General features: G+C 42.3%; 2 protein-coding genes and 1 long non-coding RNA gene across 3 annotated transcripts; 1 reads left to right on the top strand and 2 right to left on the bottom strand.

The window, feature by feature from the left end:
- The first annotated feature begins 61 nt into the window (after positions 1 to 61).
- Positions 62 to 7,892, top strand: LOC108607553 (tyrosine-protein phosphatase non-receptor type 14). The gene is made up of 7 exons (XM_017998444.2): positions 62 to 344; positions 2,738 to 4,685; positions 4,741 to 5,596; positions 6,528 to 6,746; positions 6,859 to 7,035; positions 7,095 to 7,418; positions 7,482 to 7,892. Exons 1-7 carry the CDS (start codon positions 260 to 262, stop codon positions 7,608 to 7,610), a joined length of 3,738 nt encoding a protein of 1,245 aa, XP_017853933.2. The 5' UTR covers positions 62 to 259; the 3' UTR covers positions 7,611 to 7,892.
- On the bottom strand, positions 1,498 to 4,011 carry LOC108607555. The gene is made up of 4 exons (XR_001915505.2): positions 3,923 to 4,011; positions 2,490 to 2,601; positions 2,173 to 2,429; positions 1,498 to 2,112 (listed from the first exon to the last, which is right to left on the bottom strand). It is a non-coding gene; the product is annotated as an uncharacterized LOC108607555 (long non-coding RNA).
- Positions 7,893 to 8,863: 971 nt separating the features above from the next.
- On the bottom strand, positions 8,864 to 17,408 carry LOC108608189 (rap guanine nucleotide exchange factor 2; the record flags this gene model as incomplete). The annotated part of the gene is made up of 6 exons (XM_033293912.1): positions 8,864 to 9,785; positions 9,864 to 9,976; positions 10,683 to 11,180; positions 11,513 to 11,662; positions 12,878 to 16,556; positions 17,190 to 17,408. Coding segments are annotated over 5 exons (4,614 nt in total), but the record flags the coding sequence as incomplete, so codon positions are not given.
- Between the last annotated feature and the right edge of the window lie 3 nt (positions 17,409 to 17,411).

Raw genomic sequence — 17,411 nt, forward strand, 5'->3', positions numbered from 1 at the left:
TTGATCGACTTTAATTTAGTTTTTATTACAACTATTTATTGCCCAACGTGTCTATTGTTGTGTTCCATACAAAGTGCCTTAGAAGCTGTGTGTAAGCAGCTTCAAAATTGAAACGAATAATCCAAATCCAATTGTGTAATTTACATGCAAATGTCTTTGTACCTGTTGGCCAACGACAACAACAACAAAAGCAACAGCAGCTTAGCCAAAGACAAAAGCAGCGTGTTTCTCACATACGACCAAACGCAACGGCACGGAAATGCCTTTGAAAATATTTAAAAAATGTCGACAATATAATGTTACGTCCAAAAGATATCTTGTTATTTCGGTGCATCATTTACTAGGTGAGTCCCTACTCGTGTGTGTGTGTGTGTGTGTGCGTACGAGTGGCCAACACATGGGTACATGGGTGTGTTTATTACTTGTGGGGGCGTATATCAAGAGTAATAGCAACAACAATTGGTAATATATCAATAACAACGGCGCCATACAAGTGTACTAGCTTCAATTGCTTATGTCTATGAGTCGTCGTTCGTAAGCAGCAGCAGCCGCAGCTGACACAGCGTACACTTGTTGATTTATTTACTCATTTTGCGCGTCTTTAATTGGAAACACGGTATAATTGTATGTTATTTTTATTTTTATATGGCCACAAGCAACAGCAGATAAGCAATTCGCGTCTATTGTGGCTGCGCCTCTGGCTTTGGCCATTACCAGTTTTGTGGAATTTCGCTTATGCCAAATCATATCAGTCAGCAATAGTTATAGCAACAACAACAAATAGCAACAGCAGCTGTCTACCATATATTTGTCAGTTGACTTGTTGCGCCGCAATGATAAAATGACATTAGTTGAAAGTATCAATAAGAGAAAACAGAATCCAAATCAATTCAAATAACATAATATTCAGACTTTGGTTTGTCATATAACAATATTTATTAATAAAAATAGATATTTTGTTGTATTTACAGATATCTGTTTAAATGGAAAAGTGTTTATTTATTAAGAGAAAATACAAAGAGTAATACATACTATATTATGTGCTAGGTAGAAAACTATTTAAAAATATATAAAAGTTAAAGCTAAAATTTAATTAGTAAATGCAATAACTTCAGCCTTTCATTATAATTAAAATATGTGCTAGCTAACTTTCAAATATGCATAAACTACTGACTATTTTTATTTTACTACTTTAAACAAATGTCATTATATACTAGAATTTAAAAGCCAACAGATGCCGCCTAAAATAAACAAATTAAATGATTTCCGTTGACGCTGTGGCTTCATAAAAACGTATAAGGCCAACAAAATGAAGATAGAGAAGAATAAGAAAAATAAAAAAACGATTAGACAACAGAAAATATCTGAGTGTATACATTAGCATATTTGCGCGTGCTTTTGTTGTCAAGCATTTCACGCTTCTTGTTGTTGTTAAATTATAGTATGTGCACGTTTTAAAAAAAATTAAATATAAAAAATATATATTAATTACAAAAAATTAACAGAATTTATTCATATAAAAATGTGGGCATATTCCAGCTGCGCAAGTTAGGTGGAATATGCCCAAGAAGCCTATTGCAAGGAATAAGCTTCTTGTTGTTGTTAAATTATAGTATGTGCACGTTTTTATAAAAAAATTAAATATAAAAAGTATATATATGAAATACAAAAAATTAACAGAATTTTTTCATATGAAAATGTGGGCATATTCCAGCTGCGCAAGTTAGGTGGAATATGCCCAAGACGCCTATTCCAAGGAATACGCTTCTTGTTATTGTTAAATTATAGTACGTGCACGTTTTTATAAACAAAAATAAATATAAAAAATATATATGAAATACAAAAAAATTAACAGCATTTTTTCAAATGAAAATAGTTCAATAAAGCAGAAAAGAAGAAATGAAATGAAATAGCTCCCAAGGGATTAGCTATTGCTGTTTAACAATGATTCAGTCAGTGTGATTTAATGCTACTATATATAATAAACTATAGAATCGTACGCTCACAAGCGGCTGCTGTACTGCTTATCCTTGAGATCAGCGCCCTCTGCTTCTCGAGGTCCTTCTTCTGCCTTTTGTATTCCTTGAAGTGGGCATCTTGGGCATATTCCAGCTGCGCAAGTTAGCAAACAAGAGCTCATTAAGAATTTCAGCTTCTTGTTTGCTAACTCACCTGTACTAATCTGTTTCCGCTGTTGAGCTCCAGTTCCATTTGCAGAAGCACTTTGTATATAAAAACATGAACTGATTTCTTTCAAATGGATAATAGTTCAATTTGGAATTAAATTATAAGAACAGATTCACTAAACTCTCCAAATTAAAACAATAGTTCACTAATTCAATGAAGTCAGAATTATGTCAAGCTCGAGGTCCTTCTTTTGCTTTTTGTGTTCCTGGGAGTCGGCATCTTGATTCTGTGTTGGTTGATGGCTGCGCAAGTTAGCAAACAAGGGCTTATTAAGTATTTCAGCTTCTTGTTTGCTAACTCACCTGTTTCCGCTGTTGAGCTCCAGTTCCATTTGCAAAATTACTTGCACCATGGGTCACAGCAAGGTTAATTGTTCCAGTGACAGCATCAGGAGCAGCCATATTCTATTTAGTTCTGATTAGAACAACAATATCCAAATTATATGTATGAAATTGAAGTATCATTATAATTTCATGCAATGATAATGCAGCCGCTAGTCATTGATTATTAAATAAAGTAACTCAACAAAATCTTTTTCTCTCTCTTTCAGACACCTCAAACACTGTCGAGTGCACGATTAGCTCGGAGAGCAAGGGCCAGGAGTGCTTGGACAATGTGTGCCAACGCTTGCTCATACAGCAGCCAGAGTTCTTTGGCCTGCGCTATTTGGTGAAGGACAAGGAGGATGAATACAAATGGATAGACCTGGAGCGCTCGCTCAGCCGGCAGCTAGACAAATATGCAGCCTCAGCTAAAATGTATCTACGCGTGCGGCATTATGTGACGACAGGAGTTTGCCACTTGACGGATGAGGCAACGCGCTTCTATTACTTTCTGCAGCTGAAGAGCGACATCTACGAGGGACGCATAGCGTGCGATATACGCACAGCCATATTGCTGGCGCTGTATTGTCGCCAGGCGGAGTACGACAGCTACCAGGGCGACAAGCAGAGCAAGGACTATCTGAAGAAGTCGCTGGTGCTGCCGCGCAATATGCAGGGACTGGCCAATGATGACAGCATGTTGGAGGGACTGATAATGGAAGTGCTGCAGCAGCAGGCGGGCTTGGCTCATCTCAGTCAGAGCCAGGCGGAGGAGATGTACATACAGTGCTGCCAGCAGCTGGACGGTTATGGCGAGGAGCGTTTTGCAGCCAAGGATACGCTGGGCAATGATCAGCTACTGGGCCTGGCTATCAATGGCATGGTTGTGCATGCGGACAATGGACGCCAGTACTTTCCATGGAAGGACTTTCAAACGGTGACCATCGACAAGCGCACGATCAAAATAGAGCAGAACAAGCTCGATGGCGCCGGCAGCATTGTGGGCAGCTTTATATTCAGCGAAGCGGATACAGCGCGTTATTTTTGGAAATTATGCATCACTCAGCATAAGTTCTATAAGCGTTATATAGATAAGGCCACCACCAACTCCAGTTTGTGCAGCGCTGAGCTAGAAAGTCACAATGGCTTGTCGGATGGCGTTGGCTATGTGGAGTACGACTATGCAGCAGCAGCAGAGCAAGCGCAGCAGCATCAACAGCAGCAGCAACAGCAACAACAGCAGCAGCAGCAACAGCTGCTCTCCTCCAACATATCGCTGGCAGCTAGTCACAGTCAGCTGTTGGGTCAGAGCAGCAGCTGCTTGGATCTGAGCAGCAGCAATGGCATGTTGCATCACAATAACAACAACAACATTAACAATATGAGTACAATAAGCAGCAGCAACAACTTACATGCGGACACACATGAGCGTGAGCGTCTCAAAGCAATGCTGCCCACCTATCGTCCAGCTCCAGACTACGAAACAGCTGTGCAGCTGAAATATCGCACTCCTTCAGCTGAGCTGCATAATGTCGCCTTGGTCGCTGGCAATCCAGCTGCTTACTATGCTGGCTCACAGCCCGATGTCCACAATCCCGCTGTCTATGGCGAAAGCTTGCTCTTTGGCCCGAACTTGGCTGCAGCTCAGCGTTATCCGGATGTCGCTCAACCCGCAGCCGCTTTGCACGCGCATCATCATCATCTCAATCTCTATCAGACGCAGCAGCAACAGCAGCAGCAGCAACAACATAATCCAGCTGCTTATCTGGAGCTCACCCAACGCATGCACATGATGCAGCATAAAGCGCCACCGCCATATCCAGTCAATCGCTTAAGCAGCAGCTCCACGCCGGATCTGGCTGTCGCTACGCCGCGTCCGCTGCAAGGCTATCGCAACTATGTCTCGGGCAGCTCGCCAGATCTTGTATCCAATCGCACGCTGCACAATGGCGCGCAGTTTGTTACGCTTGCCAGCGCCCATGGCAACATGCCCACAAGCTCAGGCGCCACTATGCTGCATCAGTATCCGTTCATCAGCCATATGGGCCACTCGCAGCCTTATTTGCCACCACATGGTACCTTTGAGAACTTGATTGAGGAGCAGCCTTCCATAATGTCGCAGCTGCGTCAGTCTGCCATGAGTCAAGCCGCAGTTGCTGCCGCTGCTGTTCAAAGGTAAGTTCCACTCCAATAGTTGCTTCGCTCACTTAATAAACTTTTGTTCTTGCAGCTCCCCCACATTGCCGCCCAGCGGCTACCGCAGCTCTGCGCCACCGCCCGCCAGCAGCCCGCTGCCAGCGTTGCCAGCCTCGAGCACGCCCACTCCGTTGCAACGCAGCGCTGCCAACGGCTCCATCGAACCCATCTATGAGAATGTGCCGCTGCCTCAACGCGCCAGCGGCGGCAGCAATGGTCCAGCGGATGCCTCCATGCGTCAACGCGCCAGCTCCATACAGTCGGCGCCGCCAAGCTCCGCGCCAGCTCCGGTGCCGGCCGTGCGCAGCAACAACAGCAACAACAATGTTGTGACCTTAACCGTTAATGCGCCCGCCGACGATGAGATTACGCGTAATATTAAGAAATACGTCGCTGCTGATCGCGCTGCCAGCACCGAGCTGCAGTTTCTGGAGCCGCAGGCGCCACAACGTGCTGCACGTGCCGCCAGCGCTGCGCCTGCCATCGGTGCCACGCCCCCACCGCGTCAGCATCGCTCCACGGCCAGCTTAAACAAATCCACGTTGGAGGAGTCACTGCAGCAGCAGTTTAGTGCCATGAATATGTCCGCCAACACCAGCGCATCCACATCTTCCATGTTCAACTCCACGCTGGACACCACGAGCAGTTCGGCCGCCAGCAAGGATACCAAGCGTCGTCGTCGCTGGAACATTTTGTCGCGCAGCAAAACACCGGATAAACAAAAGTCCGCCACGCTGGGACGACTCAAGGCGAACAGCTCGGCCACACAGCAAGCTCAGCTGGCGACGAAGCTAAAGCTAGCGCAGGATGATCTCAACCTGCCGCATCGCTGGTCTACGGGCGTGGCCAAGCCGCAGCCCATTTCCGGACAGTATTCTAAGGATAAATTGGTGAGTTTGAATTAAAATCAATTGGAAATAAGGCTCCAATTAAACAGAGAAACAAAAATACATCAAGTCGCGCATAATTGAAATAATTAATAATAATACAAGTCAAGGCATTGATGTGATCGCACATTATATAAAAAAAAAATATCATGCATTCGCAACAAATATTCTATATAGCTTATATATTTTCTGTTAAAAGTTGTTTATTAATTCGAACCTTGTGCAGAAATCTTGATCACAAACGGCCGCTTCGCAGCTGATCTTTGAGATCATCGCCGGCATCAGCGCCCTCTGGTCTTCGAGGTGCTCGAGATTGGCATCTTGGTTGTGTTGTAGCCATTTGATCGGCTCATCGATGGCTGCGCAAGTTAGCAAACAAGGGCTTATTAAGAATTTCAGCTTCTTGTTTGCTAACTCACCTGTGCTTATCCGCCGGTCCTTCTTCTGCTTTTTGCATTCCTCGGGATTGGCATCTTGGTTCTGTTTCAGCTGCGCAAGTTAGCAAACAAGAGCTTATTAAGAATTTCAGCTTCTTGTTTGCTAACTCACCTGCGCTAATATGTTTCCAACGTTGGGTTCCAGTTCCATTTGAATTAAATATGAATAGTGGGCTTAAGGTCCTGCTTCTGCTTTTTGAATTCCTTGGGATTAGCATCTTGGTTTTGTTCCAGCAATTTCATCAGCTCATCCATGACTCACTTACCTGTGCTAACTTACCTGAGCTACAATGTTTAATTACTGATTTCTTCCAATTGGAAATTAATAGGTAAATAGTTCATATTGGCTAATGCCAATAATATAATATAATATAGTTTTTAAATTGTGAATTGGGATTAGGATTGGGAGAAGCTAGCCGAAGTCATTGAAAAAGTTACGTAGTCCCGCCCTTAGTAATTAATTGTTATACTTACTCACATACTTACTTAATCAACAGTGCCAGATTTTGAATGACAAGCTGCAGGATGCGCAGCTCTTTATGGAATTCGAGCGCATACCGAAGCGACGTGAGCATGCGCAATACGATTGCGCCTTGCTGGAGGAGAATGAGCTGAAGAATCATGATCCCAACTTTTTGCCATATGATGATAATCGTGTGCGCCTCACACCCGCAATGGACAATCGCCATGGCTATGTAAATGCCTCCTATATATCGGTGAGTAGATAAGCAAACTATAAATGAATCAATTTGGAATTGAATTCATCTTGAATTTAGAGATTTTGAAATGCAGGCAGGAGATAAATGAATGTAATATTTTGTCTTGCAGGCCACTGTAGGCACCAAGCAGCGCTTTTATATAGTCGCTCAATCACCGCAGGAGCTACAGACGATACGCATTTTCTGGCAATGCGTCTGGGAGGCAGATGTCTACCTGGTGGTGCAGCTAACCGAAGATATGAGCTACATACCGCTCAGCAGTCAGCAGCGCATGGAGTTTGGTCAGGTAGGCGTCATAAATCATAATCATAATATTAATTACTAATCAGAAAACTTGCCTTGCAGTTCCAGGTTTATCAGGAATTCTCACAAACCACCGATCGCTGCACCACCAGCAAGCTGCGTTTGTATCACGCACCATCGCGTCGTTATCGCTCCGTTTGGCATTTGCAATATGCCGACTGGGCGGAGCAGAATTGTCCACGCGATGTGAATCACTTTCTAGAATTTCTCGAGGAACTCAACTCGGTGCGACTGGCATCGACGCATGAAGTTCCACCGGGACATAATACGAATCCACCAGTGCTCATACACTGTCTAGAAGGAGGCGGACGCTCTGGTGTGACCTTAACAGCAGATTTGCTGCTCTACACTTTGGATCATAATGAGGTAGCTTGACTTATACTCTTAACTTATAGCTTGTATTAAATTTAATATTTATGCGCTTTGCAGGATTTGGACATACCGCGCGTCATTGGCCAGCTGCGTCATCAGCGGGATAGTATTATACCATCACTGGCGCAATATAAATTCATTTACAATTTGCTCATCACCTATTTGAAACGCACGCGCTTGATTTAGTATTTTTCATTTCAAAACGAACAACTTCAGTCTTTAGACTAGGTCCATCCTTGATTCATTTGTACCATGTTCATCCAGCAACAAATTATTAACCCCGATCATTTAGTGTATTTAGCTTGTGATCCCAAATTGTTTATACTATAAGCTCTTTTGAATTTGTTACCAAAATTTAAGCGCTCCACCCAATGCAATTATGCATAATTTGTATTAATTATAGTGCTTAGTTTTAAAGCCAAATTATTTATACACGATTTTTTTTAAAACTAACAAATGCCTTACGAAACGCAAAGCAATAAAGAATTTAAGAATTATACAAGTATAAAATGAATAAAACTTGTTTTTCTGTGTGGGCTATAAAATAAAAACTGTTTTTGTTTTTAAATACTGTATGTATTTTAGTGTTTTTCGAAATTAGCAAATACATATTTATATTATATATATTTTATATATAATATATATATATATATAAATATAAAGTAATTAAAATTAATTACATAATTGAATTTAAGCATTTAAAAGTAAATTTGCATATTTTTTTTAGTTTAGCTGCAAAGCAATTTGATATTTAGCTTTCATAATTTTAAATATCAGGAAGGTCTTTTTTGGCATAAGTTCTTTTTTAAAGTTGGTAAAGAGTTTCAATTTGTAATATTTTAATTGAAAAAATAAAAGAATCTTTTCAATAAAGAATTACCTCAAAATTTGTTTATAAAATAATAACACAAGAATGACAAAAACATAAAATTCGCTGTACTTGTAGCCAATAATTTAAATTCTAAATGCCGCATGTCAAAAAATGAAAAATAGAATTAATATTATTAGTTTTAAAAAATGTGATAGAATACAAAACTTTACCAACTTTATAAAAGAACCTTATAAATTTGCGACTGTGCCGCTTTTTTCATCAATTATATGAGATTTTTATTAAAGTTTAAATATAATAAGAGCAAAAGCACAAAAATGTTTTGTTTTTTTATGTTGACATTCATTTTAAAATTTTTTTTTTAGTAATATAAGCTATAAAAAGCAAATATTTAGCGTTTAGCTTAACTTAAACATAAGAGCACATGTATACACTTAAACATTTATCATTTTGTTTGATTTGCTTTTCTTGTTTGTCTTTCAATTTCAATATTTGAGGCTGCATTTATGTAAATTGGGCTAATTGGGGCTGCACTTTGTTTTTGTGTATATAGTTGTATATATAGAGATTTGTTGTATATGGGTGTATAATATATAATGTATAACTATTTGTATATATATGTATACACACACAAAATATATATTAGAGAAAAAATCTGTTTACAAAAAATCGATTATATTTTTTGTCTATTATTCGAGTCTCAGGTTTTTGTTTTGTTGTTGGAGCTGGTATCAATTCGCTTGTACTTTCATTTGTTGTCTTTTTGCTTGCTTTTAAACATATGTTTATCTTTCAGTGTATATATAGTTTGTATATTAATAAATACATTGCTTGGAAATTAACAAAATGCGAAATAAACCTCTCTCAGCTTACAGACTAAATATTTGGAATTGGAGCGAAGGTTATATCTCAATTAATATGCATTACTTAGAAGATATAAACTAAGTATATATATAGAGTGTAAATAGTTAGCTAAGGTATAAATGGAATACAAGAGAGCTTAACGCCTTGTTCTATTATTGTGTTAAGAGTGCTGCTTGTCTTAAATGCCGAAAGTCTTCAAAAGAGTTTTTTTTGATTGCAAATATTATTTTTTTGTTAAGGGTCTGCTGGTTTGGTCTGCCTGCAGACGTTTGCTAGAAGGCAACTATACTTTGTGGTAGAAATTCTTTTTTTTGTTTTTAGTTTTTTCTTGTTTTGTTTTGGTGAAAAATGTTTACAAAGAATTTTGCTAAATTAAAATTAAATGTAAGCCACTTAAAACATAAAGCGAAATTAAACTTTAGGCGCTTAAAACTAAAAATACGTGACAATGAGGGGATTCTGATTCTTCATATAGAAACGTTGACGCTGATTTGAGAAATGGGCGCTATTAACATGTGTGTGTGAGTGTGTGTGTGTGTGTTGATGTCTGCTTCAAATGGGTGTGCCACCTCGCATGTTGTATATGTATATGAGTGAGTGTGTGTGTGTGTTGATCGCTCGGTGACATGGAAACCACAACCATTAACAAATTTTGGCATCTATATATGCTGCAATGATTACGGAGAAACAAAAACAGTTAATAAAACACTCAATTAGCACTTCAGACTCTATGTACGGGTACTCACAACTAATTAAATTAACATTAAATAGTTAAAACAGCACAGTTTGATTTATTGATTCATGGGTGGCATGGGGCATATGGTACACTTGGTGCTATCCATAAAATTTGGCGGGCCACCTAAATGAGAAGAAAGATATGCGAGAAAATGTACATGTTAGTCAATTGGGAAAGGGCAGTGGGTTTTTAACATAAATGAATAAAGTTGGCATGACAAACAAATAAAGTAAATGCAACTATTAAAAATACATTTTTTAAATGAAACATTCAATTTAGCTACAGACATACATACATATATATTGATTGAACATATGAATATAAAATCATTTTTGGAAATGAATTCATTACAAAAATTAATTTATTGAATTTATTTCTATTCAATATTAATTTCATAAATATTTAAAATAATATATGTAATATAATATCTAAGCTATGCTTTGCTAAATTCAGTTTTCATTAAAATGCAAGTTTCTTTATCTTAATTTAACTTAACTATGCGCTCTTAATAAAATGCAGCTAAAAATATCAAAAATAGATTTAATTTGATCATAGTATAAATTCGGATTTTAAATCTTTTTATGAATTATTTTATATATTTATATATACCTTAACTATAATCATATATAAATATAATGACCCTTTTTCAATCAAATCATTCTTTCTTAAAGTATATACAACCAAATGATAAATGCTTTGCTGAATCATCAGTAATTTGAAATGTCTACACCTAAATTCTCTACACCCTTTGCTCCTGCATTGCAATCTCTGAGAGGACGTCGGCGCTGGCTTTGGCTCTGGCCTTGGACTGCTCGTGCTCGTGACTTACCATGCATATGATTGAGATGTCGACTGGCACTCGCATTGCTATGGTGATGATTATAGAGACTGCTGGTGTTGTAGGCAGGCGGCGGTGGTGGCGGCATGGCCAATTGCTGTTGCAGTTGCTGCTGCAGCTGCTGGTGATGCGCACGCATGTGCAAATAGGGCGGAGCCGCTGGCTGTGCCTGTTGCTGTGAGAGTGGTGCTGACTGTTGTTGTTGTTGCTGAGTTGGTGGTGGTGTGGGTGTTGGTGGTGTGGGTGTGCTGGGTGGTGTGCTGGTGCTCTGGCAGGGGCTGTTCAGGTTGCGAGTAACGGCATTGTTTGAAATCTGCTGCAACAGGCGACAATCGGCGGCGGTATAAACTGGCGGCGTCGCAGTCTCAATGTGTGTCTGTGTTAGTGTTTGGTATGTCAGGTGATGTTGGTGGTGGTGGTGTTGTTGTTGTTGTTGCTGCTGTTGCTGGGCGTAGGAACCATGGCCGCTGTCACATGATGAGACTGAACCTGTTGGTTGGTTGGTTTTTGATTCGACCATGAGAGAGTAAGTAAGAACTTGCACAAGTGTATGGTGTGTGGGTGTGTATTTGTATGTGTGCGTGTGTGTAACCAACAACCAAAAGCAACAATAACCAATCACCAATATAACAAGTTTTTAAATGCAAGCAAGGAGCAGGGACTAAAGCGCAACTAGCATCAACTAAAGTTAAAACTACAAACTAACGCACTATGATTATAACTAATTAAAAGCGCAGCTGCTTTTGCTTTTTTCTAAGCTTTTGAGTTTAGTAGCCAGCGCCTATCTTATTCTATATGCTTATGCAAGTGGAGTTACTCACCGGAAGTCACGGATTTGCGCAACGGTAAATCACGAAATGTTGTCACACTGCTGCTCTCCAGCGATAAATCTACGGAGGGCAGCGGCGCCGGCGGCGCAGGCGTATCCGAATGGGAACGCTCGTGTAACGCACGAGTGGGCATAATGTTGCCTGTTGGAAAACAAAAAGAGAGTTGAAATAAATATTTGAAAATTATGCAGTCTCAAATATATGAGACTAAATTAGCAGCGCCATTAATTTATTTCAAATAAATAATAAACTACTAAATGTAAATGAGTTGCGCTTTGATTGCTCTTTGCCGATTGCCTTGCTCTTTTTTTTAATTTCAAGTACAGCCTCGAAAGCTCTCATATTAGCATAGTTAATAGCTTTTGCTCTCTCCCTCTAGATACATCAAATTTTATATTGATTTTTCACTCGCGCTCAAATCAATCAGTCATTATATAAACGCATAATTATTTATTCAAATTTAAAACAAACAATATCATCAAATCGAACACAAATTAGTGCGCATATTTTTCTTCCTACAAGCAGTAGCTATTTGCATTAAATTAAATGAATTTGCACATAACTTTTAAATGGAAATATTACAAACTGATTCAGACAGTAAGGCAAACAATTAAACTATTAATGAATTGCTAAACAATTTAAGTTCTTAAATGCTGCCTTACATTCAAATTTTACTTCAAGTGATTAAAACTTGCATTAAAAGACTTTTAATTATGCTAATAATATGATTCATTAATTAATCGATAAAGCTATAGCAAATGAAAGGTTTTCAAATCAGTTCAAATTGTTTTTTCTTTCTTTGTATATAAGCAATGTCTGTATTTAAAATAATTTATTAATTGATCACACAATTGAGTGAAGTAAGCAATTAATAATTAGCTAATAAATATTTTTGCATATATCTATGCATCTATTAATCTGAAGAGGAGTCATAAAATCAATTCTTACCTATTCACACATATACACATACAAATTTATTTGCAGTTCGCTTAGCTGCCACGTCTACACTAGTTGCACTCTAATCAAAGACTGAACTAACGCTGGAAAAACTTCCGTTTGATAAGCGGTCAAGTTCCCAGGCAATTGAAAGAGAGAGAGAGAGAGCGACAGTGCAACAGCCTGGACTTGCGCTATGAGCTGCACTCATTGCAACGAATGACGTCAATTGTGTCCTTGAATCCTTGTTCCCCTAATTATTGCTGCAGGAGCAGCTTTCTCTACCTCCCTCTCACCACTATTCCAAATTTCACAGGAATTGGCTCAAATGCTTTATACACACAACTGAGCTGAAAATCAAGGCCCAGTCCTTGCAATGCAAAGTTCCCAAGGACTAACCTAAAATGTTGCTTGACTCACCTGCTGAGGCCAAGCGGCGATGTGAGCTTGGACTGGCGCTGGGCGTGCACTGAGCATTGGCCACTCCCGGAGCAGTAGCAGCGACGGTGACAGTAGCGCCCGCTCCTGCACCCGGATGCAGATGATAGAGCGGCGGAATGGAGCCGGGCAGGGCGGAGCCGTGACGCGGCACAAACGGCTGATGCGGACGTATCTTGGAGGACTCCGACAGCGAGAGCATTTTTTTCACCGCCTGCGGCGAGGCAGTGCCAAACTTGGGGCCATTCTGATGCAGCTGCCGGCGCTGATGATCGCTCGTCGAACTAGTGGAGCTGGTGGTGGAGAGCGTGGGCGAGCTGGGATGCCGCTTGCGCAGCGAGAGCGACGAATTGGGTGCCGAACTGGAGCTGGTGTGTGAGTAAATGCTGAGCTGATCTCCGCCAGCGTTGAGACTGCCCTGACCGGCGCCAGCGTGACCAGCATTGATGCTGCCGCTGCCAGCGCTGCGATGCGAGCTATTGCCATGTGAAATGCTGCCGGAGTAGGTGGAACCATGTGGTGGCTCACACTCCAGCGAGAGCTTGTGCAGCAGATCCTCGTCACTCAAGATTTTCAAGCTGTTCAGATAAGCCTTGACGCGTCGCACCATTTGCGCCTCCTCGAACATCTTCTTGGGATTGGGTGCAGCTGTGGACTTCTTGCGCCGCTTGATCGTAGCCTGTCCAGCATTGGCAGCAATGACGGTGCCGGCGGCTGCATTGCTCTGCGAGGCGGACATTTGATTCAGCGAGAAGAGCGCATTGGAGGGGGATTGGCCTTTGAGCTCGAGTATGGCCAGCAGATCGTAGGGCGAGCTGCACATGTGCGTCAATAGACGCACCTCCTTGGACAGCATGCGCAACTTTTCAAAGTTGATGAGTCCATCGACGCGCGTATCGTTGCCCAGATGAATAAACGTCAAGTCCTTCTTGACAATGGGATAAAAGGGTATGATGGGATGTTGGGCGAGCAGCTCAGCCGAGACCAGCTGGCGGTACTTTGACATATTGCGCGATGGATCCATCAGATCCTGCAGATCATTGAACAGACGCTGATACTTGGAAGGCACTTTCTCCCAGGTAAGACGCAAGCGGCTGACAGCGCCATGTCCCAGTCCAGAGATAATAGCAAACATGGAATTGAAATTGCGACACTCCTTGCAATGACGCGCAATCTTTATGAACTGCTTGACAATCTTCATGCGTCTAACGATGTTATGCTCGCCACAGATTTCGCTGACGACCCAGAACATTTCACGATTGACCAGCTCTGAGAATTTGCTCAACATGGGCACGCCATACTTGGACTGCAGCTCGAACAGCTCATCGATGTACTCGGTGGACTCGATTTGTCTAAAGTTGGCAAAGTCCTGCAGCGTCAACTGTATGGCCAGCTCGTAGGCATTGAGCTGAAGAAAATGCACGCCCGACTCACGCACTAGCTCCAGAGCAAGCTCATCCGGCACCAGCGGCTCGGTGCTGTCGTTTAGCTTCAGATAATAACGTGCGGCAAAGCTAATGCGCTCCGCTAGATTCTGCAGCTGATCGGGCAGACGCCGCTGCTTGACCATGCCGCCCTCGCCAACGCTCACTTCGCATAGCGAGAAGTTGGAGCTGGGATCGTGTATGCCAAACTCTTGCAGTGTCAACATGACCACTTCATGTGCTGTTGTCTCCTTGTATATGAGCACATACTTGCAGGTCTGATCCGCTTTGTAGACCTTGAGCACATGCTCGGGGTAGTCGGGCGGCAGCATGGAGCTGCTGGTCAAGGTGCTGGCCGCCGAGGGGCGATGTATGTGCGCCTGCAAATAGTTGAGCTGCAGCGTATTTGAAGCTTCACTGTTGTCATAGTTGAGACTGCTTAGATCTGGATTCGATTGCGATTGATAGAGTCTGCCATTGGCCGAGTTGGCCGAGCTGTTTGAGCTGGCGGCGCTTAGCTTTGGCTTGCTGGGCGGCTCATTCAGCAGCGTATCCGCACTATCGTTCAAACTGCTAACGGGCGCCACTTGCTGCTGCTGCTTGTTCAGCAGATTCATCTTGGCCAGCGCTTTCTGCAGTCGCCGCTTGGGCGCCAGCGTCATAAAGCCACCAGCGGATTTGGCATCCTCGCCGCTGCTCTTCTTTGCTGAGTTCGCATGCACGCTATGGAGCAGCTGCTGCATAAAGTTGGCGGCCAAGCTGCCGCTGCCTGCGGACGTCACCGCTGGCGCGCAGTCTGTCTGATCGCTCAGCAGCATGTCCACGGAGCTAAGTCTTAGCATATGCGCCCGATTGTTTAGCTCCTCTGTTGTGCTATCGCTGCGTCCATGCAGCTTGGCTATGTCATTGGCACAAATGCGTCGCGGACTGCGCAGACTTTTGAAGCTGCCATTGCTGTTGGCGCTGCAGCTGCTGGCAGCGCTGCTGCTGCCCTGCTCCAGCGCCTGCATAATCTCCTTGAAGCCCAGCAAATTGCTCTTCACTTGAATGCTCAAATGGGTGGTGCCCGTCAGCAGCTCCAGCGCGCGCTTGCTGGTAACATGATCCAGCGACTGACCATTGACTTCATGTATTTGATCGCCGCGCTTGAGTCCCACATCCTGCGCCTTCGAGCCCGCCTCCACATGTGATATATAAATGCCTACAGAAGCATTTCCAGTAGCTGCAGCCACGCCTCGCAGCTCATAGCCGCCTATGATTTGAAAGTTCAGCGGCTCATCGCGTGAACTACGCGTCAGTATGCAGCTGCGCATGCGCGCTTTGGCGGCACAGGCAATGTGCAGCAAACGCAGCTGGCTCAGCAGCTTCTTGCGCTCCAGACCCGCTTCGAAGATCTCCAAAAACTCCATCATTTCATAGTCTGCCTCAAAGTCCGTAAAGTGATTGTTTACCCAGAGCAGCACAACGCGTGTTACGCGATCGCGCAGCTCTTGCGTCTTGTGCGCATCCGCCTGCTCCAGATCGAACCAGTGCAGCAGTTTGCTCGTCACCTCATGCGTTTGCTGTATGAAAATGCGATGCGTCAGCAGAAAATCTTCGACATAGGTTGGATCTGTCATGGAGTTCTCCTCCACCAGCTGCTGCAGCAGTCGCTCGGGTGTGCCGCGGATCACCACATGACCGCGCTTTGTATTCAAATGCGCAGCAGCATTAGCAACGCTATTGCTGCCGCTCTCTGCGCCGCTGCCGCCAATAGAACGCAGCTCAGTCACCATCACTACACGTCCCTGCTCATCCTCATGCCTGCGTATGTTCTCCTCGCCCTGATGCTGTATGCGATAGTAATCCGTTTGGGTTATGCAAACAAACTGACAGTCATCGCACTTGGTGCGCATCACGCCACGATGATAAAGCTTATCCATGGTGGGCAAAATGCCAAAGGAGTCGCCCATTTGCAGCTCCTCGCGCGTGCCATTGGCATGCTCTATTTCCACAGCTCCATTGATCAGCACTGACCACGAGTCCAACTCCTCGCCATCGGACATGACCACAGTGCCCGCTTTGTCCACCACAGCGAAAACCATGACGGAGCAAAGCGCACGCCGCACAGCGAGTGTAATATTGGTAAATGCCTTTAGACCTTGGGTAAATTCGAGTAATATCTCCACATCCTCCTCGCTGCGCTCCAGTGGATCCTTCTCCAGGCAATCGCGCACTGCATCGCGCACATTTAGGCTCTAAATATAAATAATGTCATTAATAATAGTTTAATTTGCATATGTCCTATGATCAAAAAGTATTTTATGAATAAATAAATTTTTCAACTTATAAATTGTTGTTTCATTTTAACATCCTCCTCCTCCATCACTCTTCAAAGATTATATTCACATTTTCTTAAACATTTAATTGAATCAAAAAACATCCTCCTCTCCATCCTCTTCAAGATTATATCACCCACTCTTTCCCTTAAAACATTTAATTGAATCAATATTTTGTAGCTATAAATGCTTAATTGCTTGAAAAATATTTTATTATGATTTGATACTCATGATAAAATATTTAGAAAATTTCACAAAATTATTAAATATATAAAATTTCAAAGCTGGAAACTGATCATTAAATTTATTTCTTGTGTTTTTTATTAATTTTGATTGAGCAAGCAAGTCTTATTTATAAGCCTATATCTATTTTTGGAATAAAAAATATCAAAATATATCTACAGAATTAAAGACTTTTCAAAGTTTAAAAACAAAATTTAGCAAAATTGACAAGAAAACTCATAAAAAAATATAATATAGTTAAATTTCGCATTACTTTTTGATCATAGTAAGGGGGATAATTCAAAATTGCTCAACACGACCACAACTCACATCCATGCTCTCGGCTAGATCCTCCTCATCGGAGTCCACCACAGACTCCACAAGGCCGGAGAGATCAATCTCTTCTCCGGCCTCCAGCGATGAGCCGTAAACAGAGGCCATTGTATCGCTGCCGCTGTACGCTGAACTTGTGTCACTCGAATGTGAGCCTCGATTGCATTTTTGATGCAATTCTGGTCGATGATTGATTGTTGTGCTCTGGCTGCCAACCAC

The sequence above is a fragment of the Drosophila busckii genome, chromosome 2L, assembly GCF_011750605.1.
Source record: "Drosophila busckii strain San Diego stock center, stock number 13000-0081.31 chromosome 2L, ASM1175060v1, whole genome shotgun sequence".
Taxonomy (NCBI): domain Eukaryota; kingdom Metazoa; phylum Arthropoda; class Insecta; order Diptera; family Drosophilidae; genus Drosophila; species Drosophila busckii.